Raw genomic sequence first — 24,199 nt, 5'->3', positions numbered from 1 at the left:
AGAGGCTGCTGCCCTATGTACATAGACATATAATCACTGGTCACTTTAATAATGTAACACTGCTCACTTGAATAATGTTTACATACTGTTTTACTCATTTCATATATAGACTGTATTTTAGTAAATGCCACTAGTCCTAGTATTTATATATTTCTTAATTGCATCATTTTACTTTTAGATCTGTGTATTGTTGTGAATTGTTAGATATTACTGCACTGCTGGAGCTAGGAACACAAGCATTTCGCTACACTCACAATAACATCTGCTAAATATGTGTAGTCGACCAATAAAATTTGATTTGTATCCAGGCCACCGCTTTTTGGCACCTCTCATCTCTGTGTCTGCGTGTGAGAGCAAGAGTATCATTATGGTGAGTCATCCACTCTTTCAAGCATTCCTACTGAGGGAGGAGACAGAGCGGCGTTCCAACCTTTCCATTTCCAGTTTCCATGACCCACCCTCCCCAACATACACATTCACGGGCTACTCACTGCACTACTGTGATTTAGCTACCTAGCCACAAATAATATTTTATTCGGGGGAAAGGCAAGCAGTCAGGGAATTCACTATCAAAAGCAAGTTAAAAGCCCCCTGGTGCACTGGATAAAAGTAGTCAAGGAAAGATTGGACGAGTCATAAAAGTATATATACAGTGGGGAGAACAAGTATTTGATACACTACCCGATTTTGCAGGTTTTCCTACTTACAAAGCATGTAGAGGTCTGTAATTTTTTTTATCATAGGTACACTTCAACTGTGAGAGATGGAATCTAAAACAAAAATCCAGAAAATCACATTGTATGATTTTTAAGTCATTAATTTGCATTTTATTGCATGACATAAGTATTTGATACATCAGAAAAGCAGAACGTAATATTTGTTCCAGAAACCTTTGTTTGCAATTACAGAGATCATACGTTTCCTGTAGTTCTTGACCAGGTTTGCACACACTGCAACAGGGATTTTGGCCCACTCCTCCATACAGACCTTCTGCAGATCCTTCAGGTTTCGAGGCTGTCGCTGGGCATTACGGACTTTCAGCTCCCTCCGAAGATTTTCTATTGGGTTCAGGTCTGGAGACTGGCTAGGCCACTCCAGGACCTTGAGATGCTTCTTACGGAGCCACTCCTTAGTTGCCCTGGCTGTGTGTTTCGGGTCGTTGTCATGCTGGAAGACCCAGCCACGACCCATCTTCAATGCTCTTACTGAGGGAAGGAGGTTGTTGGCCAAAATCTCGCGATACATGACCCCATCCATCCTCCCCTCAATACGGTGTAGTCGTCCTGTCCCCTTTGCAGAAAAGCATCCCCAAAGAATGATGTTTCCACCTCCATGCTTCACGGTTGGGATGGTGTTCTTGGGGTTGTACTCATCCTTCTTCCTCCAAACACGGCAGTGGAGTTTAGACCAAAAAGCTCTATTTTTGTCTCATCAGACCACATGACCTTCTCCCATTCCTCCTCTGGATCATCCAGATGGTCATTGGCAAACTTCAGACGGGCTTAAGCAGGGGGACCTTGCGTGCGCTGCAGGATTTTAATCCATGACGGCATAGTGTGTTACTAATGGTTTTCTTTGAGATTCTGGTCCCAGCTCTCTTCAGATCATTGACCAGGTCCTGCCGTGTAGTTCTGGGCTGATCCCTCACCTTCCTCATGATCATTGATGCCCCACAAGGTGAGATCTTGCATGGAGCCCCAGACCGAGGGTGATTGACCGTCATCTTGAACTTCTTCCATTTTCTAATAATTGCGCCAACAGTTGTTGCCTTCTCACCAAGTTGCTTGCCTATTGTCCTGTAGCCCATTCCAGCCTTGTGCAGGTCTACAATTTTATTCTTGATGTCCTTACACAGCTCTCTGGTCTTGGACATTGTGGAGAGGTTGGAGTCTGTTTGATTGAGTGTGTGGACAGGTGTCTTTTATACAGGTAATGAGTTCAAACAGGTGCAGTTAATACAGGTAATGAGTGGAGAACAGGAGGGCTTCTTAAAGAAAAACTAACAGGTCTGTGAGAGCCGGAATTCTTACTGGTTGGTAGGTGATCAAATACTTATGTCATGCAATAAAATGCAAATTAATTACTTAAAAATCATACAATGTGATTTTCTGGATTTTTGTTTTAGATTCCGTCTCTCACAGTTGAAGTGTACCTATGATAAAAAATTACAGAGCTCTAACATGCTTTGTAAGTAGGAAAACCTGCAAAATCGGCAGTGTATCAAATACTTGTTCTCCCCACTGTATATTTACATACAGTATGTAGGTAACTAGGTAAATACAGTACATCACCTATTCAGAATCAGATCCTCAAACCAGTGTAACCAGTCTAGCCAGCCCACCTCCCTATCATCCTGAGATACACCCTGACCTCTCTGGCCAATCAGCAGAGCCCTGAGAGGCATAGGATCAGGGACAGAAAGTGCCAACCTCTATAAGACTCCATGACCACCTTTGCCCCCACACACTACTTTGAAATATTCTCTCCTGACACAACCTGCCTTAGGGACACTACTGACTACTGTTCAGAGACATGTCTTTCCTCAAAGGCATTTTGGGCAACTCAGCGGACAAATATGTCGACCAGGCAGTGGATACGGCAGGTGAGTCCTGAGGGGGAGATGGGGGTAAAGGGGGGAGCAGATGAGGTTGGGTGAGGAGGGGAAGAAGTGGGTGACTTTGTTTTACTTCTGTTCTGTATGGTTCTTTTGTGCAGTTTCACTGTCAGACCTTGCATTAGCTGGAGTGAGGTTTGCAGCAGCTGCAAATGATTAAAGGCAGAAATATGCTTTTTTTTGTTGTGGCTCTGTCATACAAAATGTCGCATTTGAGGGCGGTTGCTACTTGGATAGACCTGAATTGTTTTTGTGTGTTGTTTTCCCACTGCCTTGTCCTTTGTGCTCAGATATGTGTATAAAAAGCAGTTACTCTCTTTGAAGCAGCTCAGTGGAATTCCTCTTTCAGCTGTAAATAATGATCTGGCCTTGTCTTTTAAAACCATCACTCCTCAAGCCTCTTTGTTACCCCTACCTATATACACTGAGTGTACAAAACATTACCAACACCTGCTCTTTCCATGACATAGACTGACCAGGTATGGTATGGTATGGTAGCCAGGCGCACGCACTGGTTTGAGTGTGTCAAGAACACCCAGGCTGCTGGGTTTTTCATGCTCAACAGTTTCCCGTGTGTATTAAGAATGGTCCACCACCCAAAGGACATCCAGCCAACTTGACACAGCTGTGGGAGGCATTGGAGTCAACATGGGCCAGCATCCCTGTGGAACACTTTCAACACCTTTTAGAGTCTGCTGAGAACAAAAGGGTGTGCAACTCAATATTATGAAGGTGTTCCTAATGGTTTGTATGGTTTGTACAGTATGTACATACTGTAGCTACCTCAATTACCTCGTACCCCTGTACATCGACTCGGTCCTGGTACTCCCTGTATGTAGCCATGTTATTTTAATCGTTATTGTTATTCATTTGTCATGTCACTTTCTATATATATATTTTTTTATCTTTAACTCTGCATTGTTGGAAAATAACCCATAAGTAGTTAGTCTAAGTTACACCTGTTGTTTCCGAAGCATGTGACAAATACAATTTGATTTTGTAAAGGTCAGCACGCTTTAAAACAATCCGAGCCTCGCTTTTCAGCTTCTCATTTACTCTAATTAGATGAGAAATCATTTAAGATTTGACTGTAACTGGTACGGTACCTCAGGGCATTAACATCAATGTGTGCTGATTAACCAAAACACAGCACTCGATGACACATGCAAATGCAATATATTGCACCTGTTTTTTAGGATTGTGTTGTAAACTAAGCCACTTATGCTCAATTTTGCTATCCATGGAACTAATTACGTTACGGTGTAATCACCTAGGAGTTTACAACATGTAGGCCTAAGAAATGTTGGCTTGGAATGTTGTTGGACGATGCTGTCAGTTCATTATGCACAACTACACCCATAGACGGTAATCAGGAATTTGGCACCTGGCACCAAATCAATAAAACACATGTTGCTTTTTATGTCGTACACAGTTGCTTTCTCTGAAATCTTCAAATATGATATCACACAGTTTGTAACTTTAAAACTTGATAGGGTGATGTCAGGGGCAAATATAACACAGTCTCCTTTTAGTTTCATGCGTCATTTGTTTCTGGTTAGTTTTCTAAACAGCGCATTTGGTGATGTTTTGCAGCTAAAGCTGCCAAAGTCAAGGTGAAGACTATGCTTGACTCTAAGAAGGATCCCAGCGGGGGAAGCAGTGGTAAAGAGAAGGTGAAGCCCACAGTTGGAGGAGATGATTCAAAGAAGAAGGAGTCCAGCAAGGATATCAGTGGAGGTATCGGCGGTATTGGAGGATTAATGGATGGCAACAAGGGCAAAGAGGAAGGATGCTTTGGAAGTTTCTTATCTGGCAAGGATGAGAAAGAGTCAAGTAGCGGAGGTGGTGACCAAGGTAAAGTTTATGTGGTTATAGTTGAATGCCCTACATAGTACAGTGAAGTACAAATTACATAGTATTATGAAGTAAAAACTTAATGTATTCTATTCAGGTGTGCCATTAAAAAAAAGTCTGATAGAACCTTTGCTGCTGTTTTTTTGGGTTGCTGCTGCTTAGAGACCAGAAGAAATACCATCTGTATAATTTCAAACTATTAATTCTAATCATTAATCCTAATCAACTCTGCCTATCCCTCAGACCTGAACGACCTACTGGGAGACATTGCAGGAGATATATCTGGCGAGAAAGATGGCAACTAGAAGGACAACAGCAACGCAGACCAAGTGTGATCATTTGGGAAGTCTCTTTGGCTGAGTCAGACTGAAGCCGTTTCTTTTTCTCAATGTAATCTTAATGGTCCTATCCCTCTCTCACCTGTGTGTATTTTCCTCACTAGCAATGTCTCAATGATGTCCCTGTTCCCCAGGGGCATTTCTCTGATATACACATGGTCTATGCATGTCTAAGATCTGAATTGGACATAAGAGGAACTGGAGCTAGGGATGAACCTATTCTGGTAACAGATCAATCAAACTGACATACCTCTGGATATAGCCTATGAAGAATATTATGACAACTCAATACTGTCACAATGCATTGTGTAATGTTAATGTTTTGTATTATATTTGAAAAGTAAATAAAAATGTTTAGCCCAAAAGTCTGTTGAATGCTCAGATGAGCAAGGATCAGACCCTTTAAAAAAATGTTGGACTAAAATGACATACCCAAATCTAACTCAGGACCTGATGATCAATCTGACATACCTCTGTATTACCTATGAAGAATATGATTTTATTGACCACCCAATACTGTCACAATGCATTGTGTAATGTTAATGTTTTGTATTATATCTTAAAAGTAAATCAAAAGTTTTTTTAGTTTTAGATTTCATTTTTTAAATTACCTTTATTTCACTTGGCAAGTCAGTTAAGAACAAACTCTTATTTACAATGATGGCCTACCGGGGAACAGTGGGTTAACTTGTCCAGGGGCAGAACGACAGATTTTTACCTTGTCAGCTCGGGGAATCGATCTGGAAACCTTTTGTTTACTGGCCCAATGCTCTAACCACTAGGCTACCTGTCGCCTCAAATGCCTGTCTGAGCAGGGATCTGACCCCTTTGACATCACCAAATCTACCGGACTGTAGCTCAGGACCTGAAGCAAGGATATGCATATTCTTGATACCATTTGAAGTTTGTGTAAATGTGAAATTAATGTCGGAGAACACATTTGATCTGGTAAAAGATAATACAAACAAAACATGCGTTTCAATTTTTTTCTTCCATCTTTGAAATGCAAGAGAAAGGCCATTAAAAATCACACAGGAGTTTATGCGCAATTTAGATTTTGGCCAACTGATAGCAGCAGTGTATGTGCAAAGTTTCAAACTGAGACAGCAGGGGTTCAAACTGTAGAACGCAGTTCCTACATTTTAATATAAAAATAGATTTTATCAAACAATACTATGCTACATTTAATCTCTGGGATCCTCAGGATGACAAATCAGAGCAAGATTACTGAATGTAAGTACATTATTTTACCTTCAGAGGTGAATGTATCAAACGAGCTGCCGAGATAAAAAAGTTTATTGTGCACTCTCAAACAATAGCATGCCATTTTTCACTGCAATAGCTACAGTAAATTAAGACACTTCAGTAAGATTAACAAGAATTTCAACTTTCTGCCCATATAAGACAAGTCTATGTCCTGGAAAGTTGGCTGTTACTTACGTCATTATAGTCACATTAGCGCACGTTAACAACAACCGTCCCGGTATCGGGACACCCATTCTGTAGAGGTTGTAGTGTTGGATGAAATAGGTACAGTGGGGATTATGCAGCCAATAACTAGCTGTTGATATACAAAATAAACAGGATTTGCTTACATGGAAAAATCTTGTACATACCCCATAGGGAATCATAGTTTGGTTTGAATCAACACAATCAATCGTTTTGTAGTTTAATGAATTCTTCAATGAAAAGGCTATACAAATGATGTTACATAGAATCCTGAAGCAGTCAAAGGCTGATATAAAGAAAAAGAAAAATGTTGTTCCCACATATTCTCCCCTTCCATTAGCCCTAAGGATTCAGCACAAAAACCACACCGACCTTGATCAAGTTCTGAGCCGAGACAAAGAATTAAACAAAGGCAAACCAACCTTGATCAAGTTCTGAGCCGAGACAAAGAATTAAACAAAGGCAAACCAACCTTGATCAAGTTCTGAGCCGAGACAAAGAATTAAACAAAGGCAAAAACACAGAGAAAGACACTCAAACAAACTGTGGCTGCCCAAGCAAACACCAGTAACAACAGAGAACAATCTTCTGGAATTGATCCTTTTAGTGTCATGTCAACAGAGTAACATAATAAATCTGCTTACTAACACATTTTATCACCCTGAAGTGTAGACACTGCTTTATACTGTAAGAAGACTGACCTTAAATAGAAAAAACATTCTGGTACAGATAAAAATGATTAACCTACTCCACTTCAACACAGGATAAATTAAGGCTTTACGTGTGTCACTGCTCTACATTCTGTTAACCAACTTCTTCAACTCTGTCAGTGAAGTAACAGTATGTCCGTAACAGACACTGAACAAGCACAGCACTAATTCAGAAAAGAACTAGCCTGTAAAAGCTGCAGACCAGAGTTTTTGGTGTTACCTGGCATAATAATATAGTAACAGCAATTCAATCGATGGAATGACTACAGGCAAAAAAAATAACCATAGGCACAGTAGTTTCATAACAGCAGATTCAAAGCAAACTAGAACATGTGGTCTCTTGATAATATGAGAATGCAAAATAATGTGTATTGATTTGCTTGAAATACATATGCAAAGAGTAAAGCTAACGGTCATGTGTAAAATGTAAACGCGTGAACGTTATATAAAGATTTTATAAAGGTTGCTTGGAGGCTGGGAGAGGCGGGGCCCTGGGTCTGCTCGGATGGACAGAGGCTGTGGAGGTGCCACCTATGTGAAGGTAAGACCAGCCTCGTTGTACACCTTGAAGACCTTCTCGATGGCGTTGACGTACGCTGCCGTCCTCAGGTCGAGGCCCAGGTTGTACTTGTTAGCTGTGCGCATGATTTGCTAAAAAGGGGAACAGAAGACAAAGATCATCAACTCAAATATATAAAATCTCCCTGTCCCTTCCAAGTACTCATTACTAGCCCCTCCCTTCGCCATTTGTTACATACAGCAATACACCTCTATTGTTCCATTTTCAATGGAGTGATCCATTTCCACAGGATAATAAAGCATCTGTGTGTAATTGTATAGAAATAACCCCCAGGGAAATATAACAAAGTAATAAACCAGCAGACTGTCAGGCAGTATGTCTGCACAGAGTATTACATTTCCTGGGATGCGGTACAGGAAACCCTGTATTATGCAGTTGCTGTATCCTCAGTCAGACGTGACATTAAAGTCATCAGTGTTTGTTGGATATATGGTGTGTTAATGGTAGAGGGTGGTCCGTGTGATTAGGAGCAGGTCATGGCCTGAATCCTCATGCTCTCTGCTCTCTCTAGCGTCAGAGCTGGGGCTTAACGAATGAGACTAACAAAGCCCTGGCTTCTCCAGTTACCCATAGGCTCTGCTCGCACGCACAGCAAACCAGTGAGAGGGTGTGTGTGTGTGTGTGTGTGTGCGCATATTCAAGAGGGATTCCTTTTATGAGCTGGCATTGGGAAAATAAAATGGTGGCGAGAGGGCTCATATTGCCTTTTCACTGCTTAGTGCTGTTTGAGTAATGAGATGTATACAACTTCATTACCCCTAATAAGATGCCTCAGGACATCAAGTTGGATTAAGACAGCATTTCCTTTCAACAAAACCTCTGGACCTGTGAGGAATAGTTTAGCACAGATAACCACGTTTAAGCAATCAGCCTCTTACCCTGGCAGACCTCTCCATGGTGTAGGCCAGTCCTGAGTGCACAATGTCCTTCTCTGAAGCGCCCTGGAACCAAACAAAAGAAAATACAATGAAAATAAGGCTCAGAGCGCAACATCTAGCCTACTAAACTAAACCATTACTCATCTCTAGAGAAACGCAGCTCAACTTTGAAATCTCTCTCAACTTGGTTATAATGAAATTGCAGGACCAAAGCATTTATCTCCAGTCTGTCATTCAGTGAGCCTCATTTATCAACAGTAAGGTAATGTGTTTGAATCTTTGAGACTAATGTACAAAATGGTGGCTGGGGAAAACAGCAAGCAGAGGACGTATCTGATTTTACAAGTCTGTCCTAAAGGAGTCTGTTTGACTGTGGCATCGGGGAGGGAGCGGTTTTTCCCAGGACAAATCCCCTCAGGGGATAGTCTATCATCAGGATCAGGTTGCATTGTTTACTGGTGTCCCATACAAGGTTAATGCGTTCAATAGAGTTCACATTAGGTGAACAGGTGTAAAGACAAGAGTTATTTTCCTATGAAGCACACATTTATTTTTGCAAAAAACTCCTGGACAACAAGAGTGTGTGTTTGTGAATACTGAGACAAACAATTAAAATGGAACAAAATCAACAGCTGCTGTTGAATGTCTATAATACTGTATCTTAGGGGTATTGTTTGAATGAGGGGAAAGTAATCCAGGGGCATTGAAAGAATAAGGGGAAAAGGGTTGTACTCACAGCGATCCTGGCCTGGAACTCAGAGGTAGGGACCACTGGGATTGCTCCCCCATGCTTCCCAAACTTCCTCTCCAGACTCTCCTGGACGGACACTGAGGGAGAACACAGACAGTTCATATGTATATGAATAGATTATATGTATTAGTCTATATGAATCCTCACTGAACAATAAAGTGAACTAAATTTAGATTAGTTTGTTCACTTGCATTAATAATCTGGTATACATTTTCACTTTTTGCCAACATTTTGGGGGATTGGCAACGCACAGCTGTATCTATTCTGAGCCCTCTACCATGTCTCCAACATTACCCAATCTTGCCACTCATGGGACTGGGGAATGGATTCAGCTTCTGAAATATTCAGAAAACCTCCCACTCGGTCACAAGCATAACCCCAGCTCAAACCTCCCCTGCAATGTACTGAAAACACTAACCTACATAGGATGACATAATTGAATGCAAGATGACCAGCCAGATAGAGATCCAATGCTAATCCACTCATCATGAGCGACTCAATGTTATAAAGGGCTTTTGTGTGAAAATACATGTGCACAATGTGAGACTGCCTCATTGACTGATGCTGCTGATAGACGGGAAAGAGAGAGAGGGTGAGCGAGAGTGTCATACATGGCCTGCAGACAATCAGCAACCACCTCTTCCTAGAAACTCTGCATGTGACTGCCAATAATGTTGTATATCTCCAGGCACAGAGAGGTTGTGCCCAACGCCCGCCCGCCTCCGTTCCACAGACAGATTAGTCTTCTCTTGTGAGTGGTAGGCATTTGCTTTCCAAACTGTACATTTTTCCCGCGGTTGTATTGTGAAATTTGCAAAAGGCAAACAGACAGCCGCAATTAACCACACAGTATAAATATAATCCATAGATGGCAATTCTCATTCAAGTCAGCAATTGTTAGTTTACCCATGAGTTAAACAGTCAAATTGCTAGGGTTAGAGGTTCCAAAATGGATTATATGTTTATGGCCACAACATATATAACTGGCACACATGCTGCCCAAATTGCGGCCTTCCCGAACATAGGCAACCGGTAACTGGCAAAATAAAAGGAAACCCTTGAGTAAATTAAGGATACAAAGTCTGTGTTATGGTGTGTGGTGTGCATTTTCCTGGCATGGTTTAGGTCCACTTGTAGAACCTATGCCAAGGCGCATTGAAGCTGTTCTGGGCAGCTCGTGGTGGCCCAAAGCCCTTTTAAGACACTTTGTTGGCGCTTCCTTTATTTTGGCAGTTCCCTGTATGAGTTTGATCAAATTTAATCCACTTATCTTTTTAGAAACAATTAATGCTCTGGTGTATTTTCAAGATTGAGAGCGGACTCGTGTGGTTGGGATAAAAAAAAAAAAACGTGATGTTTTTGCCTCTTGTGCCCAGCCCCTGACTAACACAATTGAACAGTTAAGATTTATTGATTATGCAGTTGTTTTTGCATTAATCAGTTACCCAATCAAGGCAGGGGCCCCCAGTTACCTACATGGGCCCTCTACCTCCCCTATCTGACAATTAGCAGAGGCAGCAGGCTGTCTACACTCATTGAGAGCGGGCTCCTGAATCCTCCTGTGGTTGATGGTTGCAGCAAAAAGTACAAGTACAAATATATACTACATATCTAATATATACCGTATGTGTTTAATTTATTTATTTTATTGCTGCCTATTTGGGCCCCCCACTGATCTGGGCCCAGGGGCTTCAGCCTCGGTAAACCCCTGCATTAAATCCAGTCCTGTGTCTGTTTTACAGTTTTTGGTTTTTCCCATGGGGCGCACCGATTAGGGTCACCTTGTTAGTAAGTATGTTACAACTGTGCTGGCTTGTCCATCTCATTCGTCGGTAGGCGTTTCACCTGTGCTAGCTCAGGTGATATTATATAGTGGCTGGCCCATTGCTCCAGTTAGTTCTCGAGAGAGTGGGCATGAGAGATGTTGGAAGTGATTGACCATAGTTTAACACTTCTTCTGAGAGTTCTCCCTTTCAGTTTGCTCCACTTGCTTTTAGTTCCCTAAGTTGGTTTAGGTTTTATTTTGATTTGCCAGATGAGTTTGTGTTGACACATAAAACTACCTTCAAACAAAGCACCCAGTAGTAATTCCTACACAAAAAAAGCTATCCAGATAAGTCACCTGCTACTGAGGAGGTTTCAGTCCTTTTCTACAGTGCCCAAAGATAAGGATCGTCAGAAAACAGGTTTTTCATATCCACCAGTTTGTCATTCATTGCCATGAGATAGGACACATTGTCTCTCAGTGGCTTAAGTTGAAACCGAAATTTGAGACAGAGAAAAAGCAGTTCCTTCTTGTGGGAGTCCTCCAGCCCATTAAGTCTCTGGTTGGGAATGGTGTATCTCCTAAACAAGATTTGGGATCAGATGTGCATGTGACTCCGTTTCAGATGGGTTCGTGTCTCTGCAGAGTGGCGATACTTTTAAACAGCTGGTGAAGATATTGCGACACACTAGGGTGGCCCAATCCTTCATTATGCAGGGTGTTTTGCTTTTGTCTGACACTTCAGCAACTGGTTACAGTATGTAAGTACGGCTATTCCCAAACTGGGGTGGGGTATGCGCAATGCTGTCGGGTGTACGGCAAATATATATGTGATACACATTTTCTAACAGTCTATTTAGATTTTCCAAAGGGGCTATACATTTGGGTGATATTTTTTTCTCGCCTGAGTAGCCTCATTTCACTGCCAAAAATAGAATTAAACCACCATCTAGTCTTCATCGAAATAACATAATGTCAAATACAGGTAGCCTAGTCAAACAATTAACATCCAATCACATTAACCATTACTCTCTCACGGGAATTCCACTAACGGCCGCCCAAAAATGTATGTAGCCAAACGTAGATGCTGCTCATTCCGTTTCCTCGAAAATTGATAAATTGTTAATAAAAGTAAGCCCCCCATCCATAGAGACACATACCAGCTGCACTGGTAAACTGCTACTACAAGCAGTACTACATCTGCACTGTTTCACCACGCACCAGTGACATGGTACGAGATGTTTTGAAACAATTACTACTTCGCATACTTACAAGCCAGTGAATTCTATGCATTACAGCTGGATGAGTCAACAGACGTGGCGGGCCTGGCACAGCTCCTGGTATATGTCCGTTACGTTTATGGGGGGGGGGGGGGGGGGGGGTCAATTAAGGAAGACATCCTCTTCTGCAAACCAGGACAACAGGAGAGGATATTTTTAAAGTACTGGACAGCTTTGCGACATCAAATGGACTTAGGCGGTGAAGATGTGTTGGTATCTGTACTGATGGCGCAAAAGCCATGACAGTGAGACATAGCAGTTGCTCCCAACGCCACTTGGGTACACTGCAGCATCCACTGAGAGGCTCTTGCTGCCAAGGGAATGCCTGACAGCTTGAAATACGTTTTGGACACTACAGTGAAAATGGTTAACTTTGTTAAAACAAGGCCCTGAACTTGTGTATTTTCTGCACTATGCAATGATATGGGCAGTGACCATATAACGATTTTACAACATAAAGAAGTGCACTGGTTTTCAAGTATTTACATTTTTATTTTTATTGAGAGACAAGCTTAAAGTTCTCTTTACTGACCCTAATTTTCACTTGTCTGACTGCTTGCATGATGACGGATTTCTCACACGACTGGCCTATCTGGGTGATGTTTTTTCTCACCTGAATGATCTGAATCTAGGATTACAGGGACTCTCTGCAACTATACTCAATGTGCGGGACAAAATTGAGGCAAAGCGTGAAGATGGGTTGCATGGAAGTTCTTTGTATAATGTGGAACTCAAGTCTGATCTTATTTCTGTTTCCGATGTCGTTTGAGTGAGGCCTAACCTCCCGGTGAAGGGGGTCTCATTAATTTTAGGAAACAATTTAGATGGAGGGAAGGTTGTGCCAAATCCTGTTGTTTGTAAGGAACTCAGTAGAGGAACCTGATGGGTTATCAGAAAAGTACCGTAGAGTGTTCCCAGCGTGTGCCGATAGATCCCACCATGGGCGATCTGTCTGAGATTGGTGATCCCGATTTCAATAAACCGGAGTTGACCTCTCCTTTGAAAACCACAAAGGTGAGCGAATTTGTAGAACCACTGAAGGAAGATAGAGTTCCTACAGTTGACACTTTGACGTCTAGGAAGCAGCTGATTGCTGAACAGAGTAAAGATATTTCCCTCTAGCCGCTGTTTCATCAAACTCCAGAGGGGTTATTTGACAGAGATGGTGTTCTAATGTGGAAATTGTGTTCTTGAGCCACTTCTAGGCAGGACGATTGGCCCAGTGTATCTCAAATTGTCATCCAGTTGCACTTCGACAAGTGATACTGAGGTTACCTCATGATGATAATCGTCTGTTTGCTCTGCACACCGATGCCAGCGACGTAGGCGCAGGGGCTGTGCTCCGACAGAAAGACAACGTTGAGCACCCTGTGGGGTACTTTTCAAAGAAACTGGCCTCATATCAAAAGCTATACTTGACTATTGAGAAAGACACTCGCTTTGGTACTGGCTCTCTAGCACTTCGCGGTTTATGTCTCTACACCTACGAGGATATATACCGATCATAATCCTCTAGTTTTTTCGGCAAAAGACAAGCTCCACGAACCACAGACTCCTTCGTTGGAGTTTCCCCTTGAAATCAGACACGTTCGTGGTAAGGACAACTTGGTTGCTGATTGTCTTTTCAAGAGTGGGCAGTCGGCCTCCCGCGGGGCGCAGTGGTTAAGGGCGCTGTATTGCAGCGCCAGCTGTGCCATCAGAGTCCCTGGGTTTGCGCCAAGGCTCTGTCGTAACCGGCCGCGACCGGGAGGTCCGTGGGGCGACGCACAATTGGCCTAACGTCGTCCGGGTTAGGGAGGGCTTGGTCGGTAGGGATGTCCTTGTCTCATCGCGCACCAGCGACTCCTGTGGCGGGCCGGGCGCAGTGCGCGCTAACCAAGGTTGCCAGGTGCACGGTGTATCCTCCGACACATTGGTGCGGCTGGCTTCCGGGTTGGATGCGCGCTGTGTTAAGAAGCAGTGCGGCTGGTTGGGTTGTGTATCGGAGAACGCATGACTTTCAACCTTCGTCAGTCGATAAGTTTTGTGTTTAGCCAGTGTGTGGCCTTGGCTCACAATTTATTTTGACTGCACGTTTTGGAGAGGAATTTTGTTTTGGCTCGGTCCTAGGGGATGAGAGCTATAGAAGCGTACGTGAGTTTTTCAAAAACTTGAGTTATAGCCAACTACATATAAAAATAATGCTTCTTTATAAAAGATGGAATATATATTTAATTACTTTGTCTTATATTTAATTGTTGACAGCCAGTAGACGTTGATATTGGAGAAGGTGACGCATAAGTTGTTTTTTGTTGGTGGTGAGCAAACTTGTCTTAAGGAAGAAGGTGTCACAGGTTTGGTTTTTTCCATTTATATTTTGAAGTACCACGTTGGAATGTAGGGCGCACCGATTAGTGTCACCTCGTTAGTAAGTATGTGTTACAACTGTGCTGGCTTGTCCATCTCATTAGCCGGAAGGTGTTTTTGCCTGTGCTAGCCCAGGTGATATTTAATAGTGGCTGGCCCAGTGATCCAGTTGGTTCTCGAGAGAGAATGAGAGCATGAGAGCTGTTGGAACTGCTTGACAGCGGTTTAGCTTTTCCTCTGCTTGAGATAAAAACAAAGCCTTTTATCTTGTTCCCCCCTTTTGGTTTGCTCCACTTGCTTTTAGCTCCATATTATAAATTCGTTTGGGTTTTTATTTTGGTTTGCCCTTTTTAGTGCAAATTTAGTAGTTGTCTTTAAGGACCCAGACTTGTTGCTAGTCAACTTTCGGTGGACAGCCCCATGAGTATCTTTGACAACTCCTCTTATAACCCACCTGTTTCCGTTTTGTTTGTCAGTGATTTTATTTGTTAGTTCCCTTTGTTGTGAGCAACATTGAGTTTGTCGTATGGGAACATAAGTGTGTGTGTACTCTGCAGTCAAAAAAATATTCAATGTGCAACATACTGCAAGTCACAGCCGTAAAATAAAAAAACATGGTGGTTAAGCAGCCAATGGTTTCTGAAATTTCAAATAGTCCTCATTCCCAGTAATGAATGAAATTAAGGATTTCAACACGAACTACAGTGATAAATACAACTTTAGCATAATACAAGATAAACAAAATCCATCTTTATGTGGCATAACAGAGAGTAGGCTGAACTAGCAGGGGTGAGTGCATCCCTACGGTTTGGGAGGTGTCAGACTTACTGAGCAGGTGGTAGTTGGAGTCCCTCTCATACTTGAAGGTCAGTCTACCGTAGCTGACATGGTTGAGGTTCTTCAGCCACTCAAAGTAGGAGACAGTCACTCCACCAGCGTTCAGGTACATGTCCTGAATAAACAAGAGATGGTGGGTTAGTTTGCAAACACTAACATTACAGCTATTCAAAGAGTAAGTTACACGGAGACAGATTAAGCAACTATCTGCATAAAATTGCTTCTAAACAATAGTTTAAAATATGATTCATCTCCATTCAAAGAAATAGAGTCAGACTCTGGAGACCAGAGGTATACAATCCAACTAATCAATGTTCAGGAAATCCCGGTCTTCACTGTAGACTTAACAAGTCAGAATCTGGGCCCGTATCCACAAAGCGTCTGAGTAGGAGTGCTGATTTAGGATCACTTTTGCTTTTAAGTTCATAATGAATAAGAATGCAATTGTATGGACAGATTTTAGATCAGCACTCCTACTCAGACGCTTTGTGGATACGGGCCCTGGCCTACTTCTAGGCCAACATTTTTTGATCTGGGTCTGTGAAAACGGCCCTAAAAATATCTAGGTCTCCAGGACCAACACAATCTAATGGAACCTGTTACAAGTTCAAAAATTGAGAAAATATGAATATGCAATCTGAAATCTGCATACAGCCTCTCACCGGAATCACCATGATATTCCTCTCCAGGAAGATCTTATCAGCGTCAGGGGTGGTGGGTCCATTGGCTCCTTCAGCAATGATCTGGAAAAACAAGACGATTTAAATACACTTTACATACCGAATTCAGCTTTCCACAAACACCTTTCTACTGTTAGTGAGGTTCAATAGAGGTCAGTGATGATTATGTACATTTTAAATAACTTTAGCCTGCATTAATGTGGATTTACTGCACGTTACTCAGTGTGTAATAAGAGTGACTGCTGGTCTGGACATGATTGTTGAACTTTGACCTTGGCCTTGATTTTGTGGGCGTTATTCCTGGTCAGTTGCTTCTCGCTGGCGGCCGGGATCAGGATGTCACAGTCGGCCTCCAGGATGCTGCCTTCGTATGGCGTGGAGTTGGGGAAGCCCACGATGGTGCCGTGTTGCTGGTGAGAAGAACGAGAGAGAAAGAGAATGAGACATACAGTATACAGTTACAGGACCAAAGTATATCCTTGGTCATGCATCTCAAATGGTTTGCCAAGTTGGCTGTACGGCTGTGGAGGACTTTGGGTGTAGGAAGACTGTACGTCCCCTAGGTGGCACCCTTAGACCGTGCTTTCCACATTGGCATGAAACAGCCAGAGAGAGATCAACTTGTAGGTTAGTGACTGTAGCTATGAGTTGTGTACTAACCAGCTTGTAGTCCTCCAGCTCCTTGGGGTCGATGCCATTGGGGTTCCAGATGTTTCCATCCATCTCTCCAACACCAACACACTTGGCCCCGAAACGGTGTAGGTAACGCATGGAGTGCATGCCAACGTTACCAAAACCCTGGGAGAAGAGAAGGAAGAACGACATGTTTCAGAATAAAATAAGAACATTGGTTGGAGCCGTTTTTGGCCCGAGTGCCTTGTAAGTCACATATTGTTAAGCCTGTTCCGCTTGTATGTACCAAATGCACATTTATGTTTACGTTCTTGTTAATGAGTGTAATGTAGTGTCTTCTGGTCCAGTGGGTTTATGGATCACTTCTGATATTGGTAACACATGGTGCAGCCTCCAATCAGTACAGCTTGTAATGAGCTGTAACACAGTGTTCTACTGTAGGAGGGAGGACAGTCCTCTGTACATCAACATTTAACAAGCTATGTCTGCTATTTAGTGATTATACCAACAGCGTGGCTGCCATCCTTTATAGTAGTCTCATGTTGCTACCTCTAACCAAAAATAATGATAATATTTTTTATAAAATAATTTTTCCCTTCTTAATGCATTTGAGCCAATCAGTTGTGTTGTGACAAGTTAGGGGTGGAATACAGAAGATTGCCCTATTTGGTAAAAGACCAAGTCCATATTGTGGCAAGAACAGCTCAAATAAGCAAAGAGAAACAACAGTCCATCATTACTTCAAGACATGAAGGTCATTCTATTTGGAAAATGTCAAGAACTTTGAAGAAACTTTAAAATGCAGTTGCAAAAACCATCATGCGCTATGATGAATCTGGCTCTCATGAGGACCGCCACAGGAAATGAAGACCTAGAGTTACCTCAGCTGCAAAGGATACGTTCATTAGTTACCAGCCTCAGAAATTGCAGCCCAAAAACTGCTTCAGAGTTTAAGTAACAGACACATCTCAACATCAACTGTTCAGAGGAGACTTCGTGAATCAGGCCTTCATGGTCGAATTGCTGCAAAGAAACCACTACTAAAGAAACCAATACGAAAAAGAGACTTGCTTGAGCCAAGAAACACGAGCAATGGACATTAGACAAAACAAGATTTTTGCTTCCAACCGCCATGTCTTTGTGAGACGCAGAGTAGGTGAACGGATGATCTCTGCATGTACGTTTCCCACCGTGACGCATGGAGGAGGTAAGTCACACATTCAAGGCACGCATTCTGCAGCGATACGCCATCCCATCTGGTTTGCACCTAGTGGGACTATCATTTGTTTTTCAACAGGACAATGACCCAAAACACACCTCCAGGATGTGTAAGGGATATTTGACCAAGAATGAGAGAGATGGAGTGCTGCATCAGATGACCTGGCCTCCACAATCACCCGACTTCAACCCAATCGAGATGGTTTGGAATGAGTTGGACTGCAGAGTGAAGGGAAAGCAGCCAACAAGTGCTCAGCATATATGGGAACTCCTTCAAGAGCATTGTAAAAGCATTCCAGGTGAAGCTGGTTGAGAGAATGCCAAGAGTGTGCAAAGCTGTCAAGGCAAAGGGTGGCTACTTTAATGAATCTAAAATGTATATTTTGATTTGTTTAACACTTTAGTTACTACATGATTCCATGTGTAATTTCATAGTTTTTATGTCTTCACTAATATTCTACAATGTAGAAAATAGTACAAATAAAGAAAAATCCTTGAATGAGTAAGTGTGTCCAAACTTTTGACTGGTACTGTACCTTTTACTATAATGCCACCCCATACACTGTAAAATGCTTTGAGACCTGATGAAAGTAAATCAAATGCCATTCCTAATCAATAAATGCTGTGTCTGTGTACCTGAATGACAAAGGTCTTGTCGGTGAAGCCAGGGCTCAGGCCCAGCTGGCTCATGTAGGCCGCCTCGTTGATGAAGTTCTCAATGCCGTGGAATACTCCTCGCCCGGTGGCCGAGATCCTTCCGTGGATGCCACCCTGGCTGATGGGCTTACCAGTCACACAGGCATGAGCGTTGATGTCCTGGACACAGAGGAGAGGAACATATGGATAGTTAGTGGTGGAGTTAGCAAGTTCACAAAAGCCAATAAAAGGAGCAGGCGGCCATTTTATTTTAAGTAGTTTTGCAACCTTGTAAGAGACACACTGGATGGGGATCGACACATTTTGTGATGTACCAGAGACCAATCATCCGAGGGATAAAGATCAGGCTCTAGCGAGACTCTTTACAATAATGACATCAATATATCCCAGAAACGAGTCTATTTGGAAGACTATGCCAAAAAGGTCCCAACATGAGGCCTACATGGACACAGCGTTGTCCTCAAACTGTGATAAGTTTTCATCCTAGACAGGACAAGAGCACGTCTCTGTAGTTCTGATTTTAGACTGAGGCCAACCTCTATGACTAGGCTATAGGGTAGACGCTCTAGTGTACAGTTGAAATGCTTTACTTTTGGAGTGCTCCCTGACCTCCTCCCTGGCAATCAACAAAATATATAAGCGTCATACAGCAAGAGACAGTTAAACTTAATGGAATCTAGAGCTTTGTCTTTCAGTAGACTTGGAACAGGAAAATAAGGGTCATATAAAAGGCCAGCAGAAATTTGTGTAAAAACTCAAATCATCAAAAGGGATAAAGGAACAAAAACAGAAAAGTGACATACAGGAAATATTTACTCAGCAAAGTCAATAAGGATGGCTAGTGTACACACAGAATAATGACAACTTATCACTTGACTACTAGCTACTGTACACCGTTTTGCTTTGTGGTCATGTAACATAGTTGCTTGGTTATAAGGTTGATAAGACATGATTTTCCTTCATTTAAGTGGTTTACGATAATTGTTCAAAGCTGTTTAGCTTAGTTGATAGGAAGTGCTGGGGGAAACACCATGTCTATTGTGGGAGAGGGCTGTCGTGGCAGAATCAGAATTCTTTAGGTAACATTTATAAATAAGATGTTTTATTCATTTTATAGCATGCTTATGTGGGAAAGTTACTTGGGCCCAGAGCGGGGACAGGTCTGGTTAGTCTTATCTGTGAATGTGTCATGTGTAAACGTATCTTTTAAACTGTTTGAAGGGATGATTGAGGGGGAACCAATTATCTCTTGGCTCCGCAATGTCCGTGTGCCAGTCACTCCCTACTTTTCCCATCAGGGAGAGGAGGATGGCAGTGTCTGGAACCATTCTATGTTCCCTCTGAGGTTGCCCTTATCTTGACCTAGAGGCTCACTCTCCTCTCTGTGAGCTTGTCCAGGATGGGTTGTATTTGGGATGGGAGTGTCTAAAATGACAATTGATATATACCATTGGTTGAGGTAATGTCTTGGTACTATTTTGTACCAAGAACGAGATAAGAGCTTCGTTTAGGAAACCAAACGGAACGACAATTTATAGCCAATGCTGTCTGGCTATGTGTGTCTTTGCTATAAAGGATCTCAGTTGCAAATATGTAAGCACTCTCAGAGAATTCATTTATAGACACTGAATTGATCTGAGAGTCACAGGGTTGTTATGGAGCTCATATAATTAAAGATGGACTTTATGATAACTCTGACTTGTGTGTGGTTTGCTCTCATGATTTGGTAATACAGGAAATGTCCACGACAGGGCAGTGAGTTCATACGGGGAACACGTACATGGTGGCCCATGGTGTTGGCATAGGTGTCAGCAATCCAGGACATTTCCCTCTCTCCAGTGCTCATATCAGGGGCAGGGACATCAATGCCAGGTCCTGACAGGGGAAAGAAGAGAGGTTAAGGTGAACTTCTAGGATAACAAAAAATGCCTTCAGTAAAGAAGAAACAAACAATAAACCAACAACAAACTCATACTGAAACGCATGTAGACCCATCTAAATATGTTGGTGTGAAACAGTAGTACTGTTTTTAGATAGAGGCACTCATGGCCCACTTTGAAGCTATTGCAGTGTACTGTAGGTAGTCTAGTCACATGACGTGTAACCAAGACATGTCGCTATATAAACAGTCCCCTCATCCCACTATGGAAGAATGTTCCTGGAATGCCCTTTAATAACTGGCTTCCTCTGAACTTCCTGATTTAGTGATCATGTGGACAACATTTACAGCTTTGAATAACAGAGACATAAAGAGTGCCATTCTTGCCTATTTAAACGCTGGACTTGTCAGACTAGAAACCCCCTACGAAAGCCTGAAGTCAGGTCACGGGTACTTCATACTTTGAAAGCATCATCCTAAAATAACTCTTAAAACAAACGGAAGTCCTTGGGAATGATAGGTCACTGTTACAAATAACGTGAACTGCTTATTTAATTCTGACATCCCTCAAAAATATTTGGTGTATTTTTTCAGTCTTAGATTTTTTTCTGGTGTAGTTTCCCCTCGTCAAGCCTTCTGTTTAACTCCTCTCTCATCATGGTTATTTATGTTTGTGCTGCGCCGTGTGCTCATGAAACCCCCCTCCCCTCCCCCACTACAGGGGACCATGTATTCATGCGGACATACACATTACCGCCAGACATTTTCACCACCAGCCTTCAGTGTTCCCCTGATCACAGACACGGCTCACCAATAAAACCCTTTTTGGCCAGCTCAATGGTGAATCTTCTGGTGATTTTCTCCAGTTCATTGTCCTGCAGGCAGAGAAATAACAGTATGATAAATGGCATTGAATATTTCACTGGCAGTAAAGTCAGACCAAATAACCAATTGTGCTCTTTAACAGCACAAAAACATCCTGCTTTGTGATAGAATAGGTTTCTCAAATATTGAGATGCAACATCAGCTTCAGGTAGTTTAACACTAATGTCAAAGCTGGATTACTTGACTTCATTGAATGAAAACTGAAGGTGAAACACTCATCCACCTGGTTCAAGGACTATAAGTTTGGCTCAGGAGGATCAAGGGACAAAAAAACCCTCCTGCTCTTTCAGAGCCAGCAGCCAAGCAGATGGATAAGGGGTAAATGTCCCCGTCATGATGTTTACCAGCTGATGGCTCAGCAGTTCTCCCCCAGAGCAGAGCTGCCAATGCTTAATAACACCACAGGGCAGGTCAGCGCTGGGCTGGCTACAGGAAGTGGAGGGAGAGTCCACTGACTAACAGCTTCCTGTGCACAGCTCTATTGAACACAATGGGGCTTTCAGGAATGGTGTGATCTTTAAATTTAGATGGTAGGTATTCAACATCTTAATAACGTGTGCTATAATATGTACAACATGCACTTAATTACATTCTTATTCGCAAATTTAAATAACTATTAAGTACAGGTCATGCATATTTTCTATTTTTGAGAAACAGACAATAAAAAACATTTCTATGGCTCCTTCTTCCCTATCAGTAGTAATCTCGGCTAATTCTGGGGTCAAAGTTGAAGATAGAGATTCTCATCCTTGTTCCGATCACTGCTAAAACAAACACTCCAATGAATGGTCACATAATAGGACATCCTGCAGCCTTCCTACATGGCACACACTGGCTGAATCAACATTGTTTCAATGTAATTTGCCAACGTATTGTGACGCAAAATCAACGTGGAAAATACATTGGATTTGAAAACAAGTCATCATTCAGTTGTTTTCATCTAATTGCACCCAGCGTTGTAAACATTGAAATTAGGGTACAACTTCAACTTAAATACATCGACTTAAACTGACTTACAATCTAATTTCAACATAACCAGAAATATATGTTGAAATTCCACATAGAAACGTTCATCTTTTTAATCCTATATTCAATATATTATGGTTCATATTTGATTAGACATGTTATGTTGACGTTGTTTCAATGTTGATAGAATGGTATGTTTGAATCAACGTAATTGTTTATCATGCTATCAACCTAAGTGATGTGGTATATTGAATTTAATGTGTAGCCACAGTAACAATTTCTGTCTGAACATTGAGGGACTCCTACTGATACATGAGGTAATGCACTTCAAAGAGAACTAGTTTACCATCCAGATGTCTAACTATGTACCCTGCTTAGCGTTGTGAACAAGCTGTGTTCGTTTCAGCTGAGCTATCATGTCAACACATTTAGACATTGACCAGCTTCCATACTCATTTGAGTAGACTACCTAAATAACATTGAAGAGTTGAAAGTAACTAACTTTTCTTACAAAAGCTGTATGTTAAAAGTACATTCTGAGTGAGGTTGGGTTTATCTTAGGGCTTGGAATTGTGACATTATCGTGATACTTAGGTACCAATTCAATGTGTATGGCAATTCTCACGATTCTACAGTATATGTATTGATACTGAGGTTTTATTGTGATTCGATGATCCAAACATATTGCTTATCATATGTCTGCTGCAGAGGGACAAGAGAGAGCCATGAGAAAACAAGTTGATTAGTTATGGAAATAAGTGTTGAAAACAAAATTGGCTTCCTATTTAAAAAAAAAAAAAAAGGAGAACAAGCTATGCAGATACAGCCAACTAGCACAGAAATATTGTGATAGTCAAAATGAATATTCCGATATGTAAATATGGATTTTTTTATTCCATTAGATTCCACTAGATTATGTAGGCTGCATTGACATTCGATTTGCCCAGAGAACACCATCATTTCAATGTGAAGCTAGGTGTACTATCATTCATCTAAGGTTGATTGGAAGTTAGACATAGTTACCACTAGCCCTATAAATAGCATGCCAAATAGATGATTAGACAACTTTTACCTTGCCCTTATTGATGTCTTTTAACATACATTATATACACTCGGTCTTTCCATGACAGACTGACCAGGTGAAAGCTACAGTATGATCCCCTATTGATGTCACTTGTTAAATCCACTTCAATCAGTGTAGATGAAAGGGAGGGGCGGGTTTAAGAAGGGTTTTTTAAGCCTCGAGACAATTGAGACATGTATTGTGCAATTCAGAGGGTGAATGGGCAAGACAAAAGATTGAAGTGCCTTTGAACGGGGTATGGTAGTAGGTTCAGGTGCACCGGTTTGTGTCAAGAACTGCAACGCTGCTGGGTTTTTCACATTCAACAGTTTCCAGTGTGTATCAAGAAGGGTCCATCACCCAAAGGACATCCACACAAATTGACAACTTTGGGAAGCAACGGACTCAACATGAGCCAGCATCCCTGTGGAATGCTTTGGACACCTTAGAGTCCATGCCCTGACGAAATTAGGCTATACTGAGGGCAAAGGGGAGGGTGCAACTCAATATTAGGAAGATTTTTGGTATACTCAGTGTATACAGTGCATTCGGAAAGTATTCAGACCCCTTGACTTACGTTACAGCCTTATTCTAAAATGTATTTTAAAAAATTCTTCCATCAAGCGAAAACAGGTTTAGAATTTTTAGCACATTTATAAAAATGTAAAACAGAAATATCTTATTTGTGACCCGATTCAGGAAACTAGGCGTATGTCGCAAAGTCACAAATTCACAAAAGAGCCGTTTGAACGTAAAAAAGTGTTTTTTGGCAGAAATGCCTTCTCGAACATGTGAACTTTCATGTGCCTTAATATC

The 24,199-nt window shown here is 41.9% G+C and overlaps 2 protein-coding genes across 3 annotated transcripts in view; one reads left to right on the top strand and one right to left on the bottom strand.

The window, feature by feature from the left end:
• Positions 1–2,385: 2,385 nt before the first annotated feature.
• Positions 2,386–5,776, top strand: LOC110527672. The gene is made up of 3 exons (XM_021609108.2): positions 2,386–2,602; positions 4,208–4,468; positions 4,712–5,776. The coding sequence occupies exons 1-3, from the start codon at positions 2,533–2,535 to the stop codon at positions 4,771–4,773; spliced, it is 393 nt and encodes a 130-aa protein (XP_021464783.2). The 5' UTR covers positions 2,386–2,532; the 3' UTR covers positions 4,774–5,776.
• A 310-nt stretch (positions 5,777–6,086) lies between these two features.
• Positions 6,087–24,199, bottom strand: part of glud1 (glutamate dehydrogenase 1) — a 41,744-nt gene continuing 23,631 nt past the window's right edge. Inside the window, exons 4-14 of one of the 2 annotated variants that reach the window (XR_005037742.1) lie at positions 21,281–21,344; positions 20,371–20,465; positions 18,570–18,749; positions 16,743–16,880; positions 16,355–16,492; positions 16,065–16,145; positions 15,394–15,517; positions 9,160–9,251; positions 8,424–8,486; positions 6,678–7,616; positions 6,087–6,627 (exon numbers count right to left, since the gene is read on the bottom strand). Coding sequence is in view for 1 of the 2 variants with exons in the window: in NM_001172529.1 (NP_001166000.1) it covers positions 7,497–7,616; positions 8,424–8,486; positions 9,160–9,251; positions 15,394–15,517; positions 16,065–16,145; positions 16,355–16,492; positions 16,743–16,880; positions 18,570–18,749; positions 20,371–20,465; positions 21,281–21,344 (1,095 nt within the window). In the remaining variant the exon portion in view is untranslated. 2 annotated transcript variants of the gene reach the window in all.

Source organism: Oncorhynchus mykiss, chromosome 1 (assembly GCF_013265735.2).
Source record: "Oncorhynchus mykiss isolate Arlee chromosome 1, USDA_OmykA_1.1, whole genome shotgun sequence".
Lineage (NCBI taxonomy): Eukaryota > Metazoa > Chordata > Actinopteri > Salmoniformes > Salmonidae > Oncorhynchus > Oncorhynchus mykiss.
This window is presented reverse-complemented; position numbering and strand designations above follow the sequence as displayed.

Excerpts from the sequence above, each read along its gene's own strand:
- LOC110527672 (XM_021609108.2), top strand. The coding sequence starts at position 2,533 with ATGTCTTTCCTCAAAGGCATTTTGGGCAACTCAGCGGACAAATATGTC. Across the intron at positions 2,603-4,207 it reads CCAGGCAGTGGATACGGCAG|CTAAAGCTGCCAAAGTCAAG; the intron begins GTGAGTCCTGAG and ends GATGTTTTGCAG. Across the intron at positions 4,469-4,711 it reads TAGCGGAGGTGGTGACCAAG|ACCTGAACGACCTACTGGGA; the intron begins GTAAAGTTTATG and ends CCTATCCCTCAG.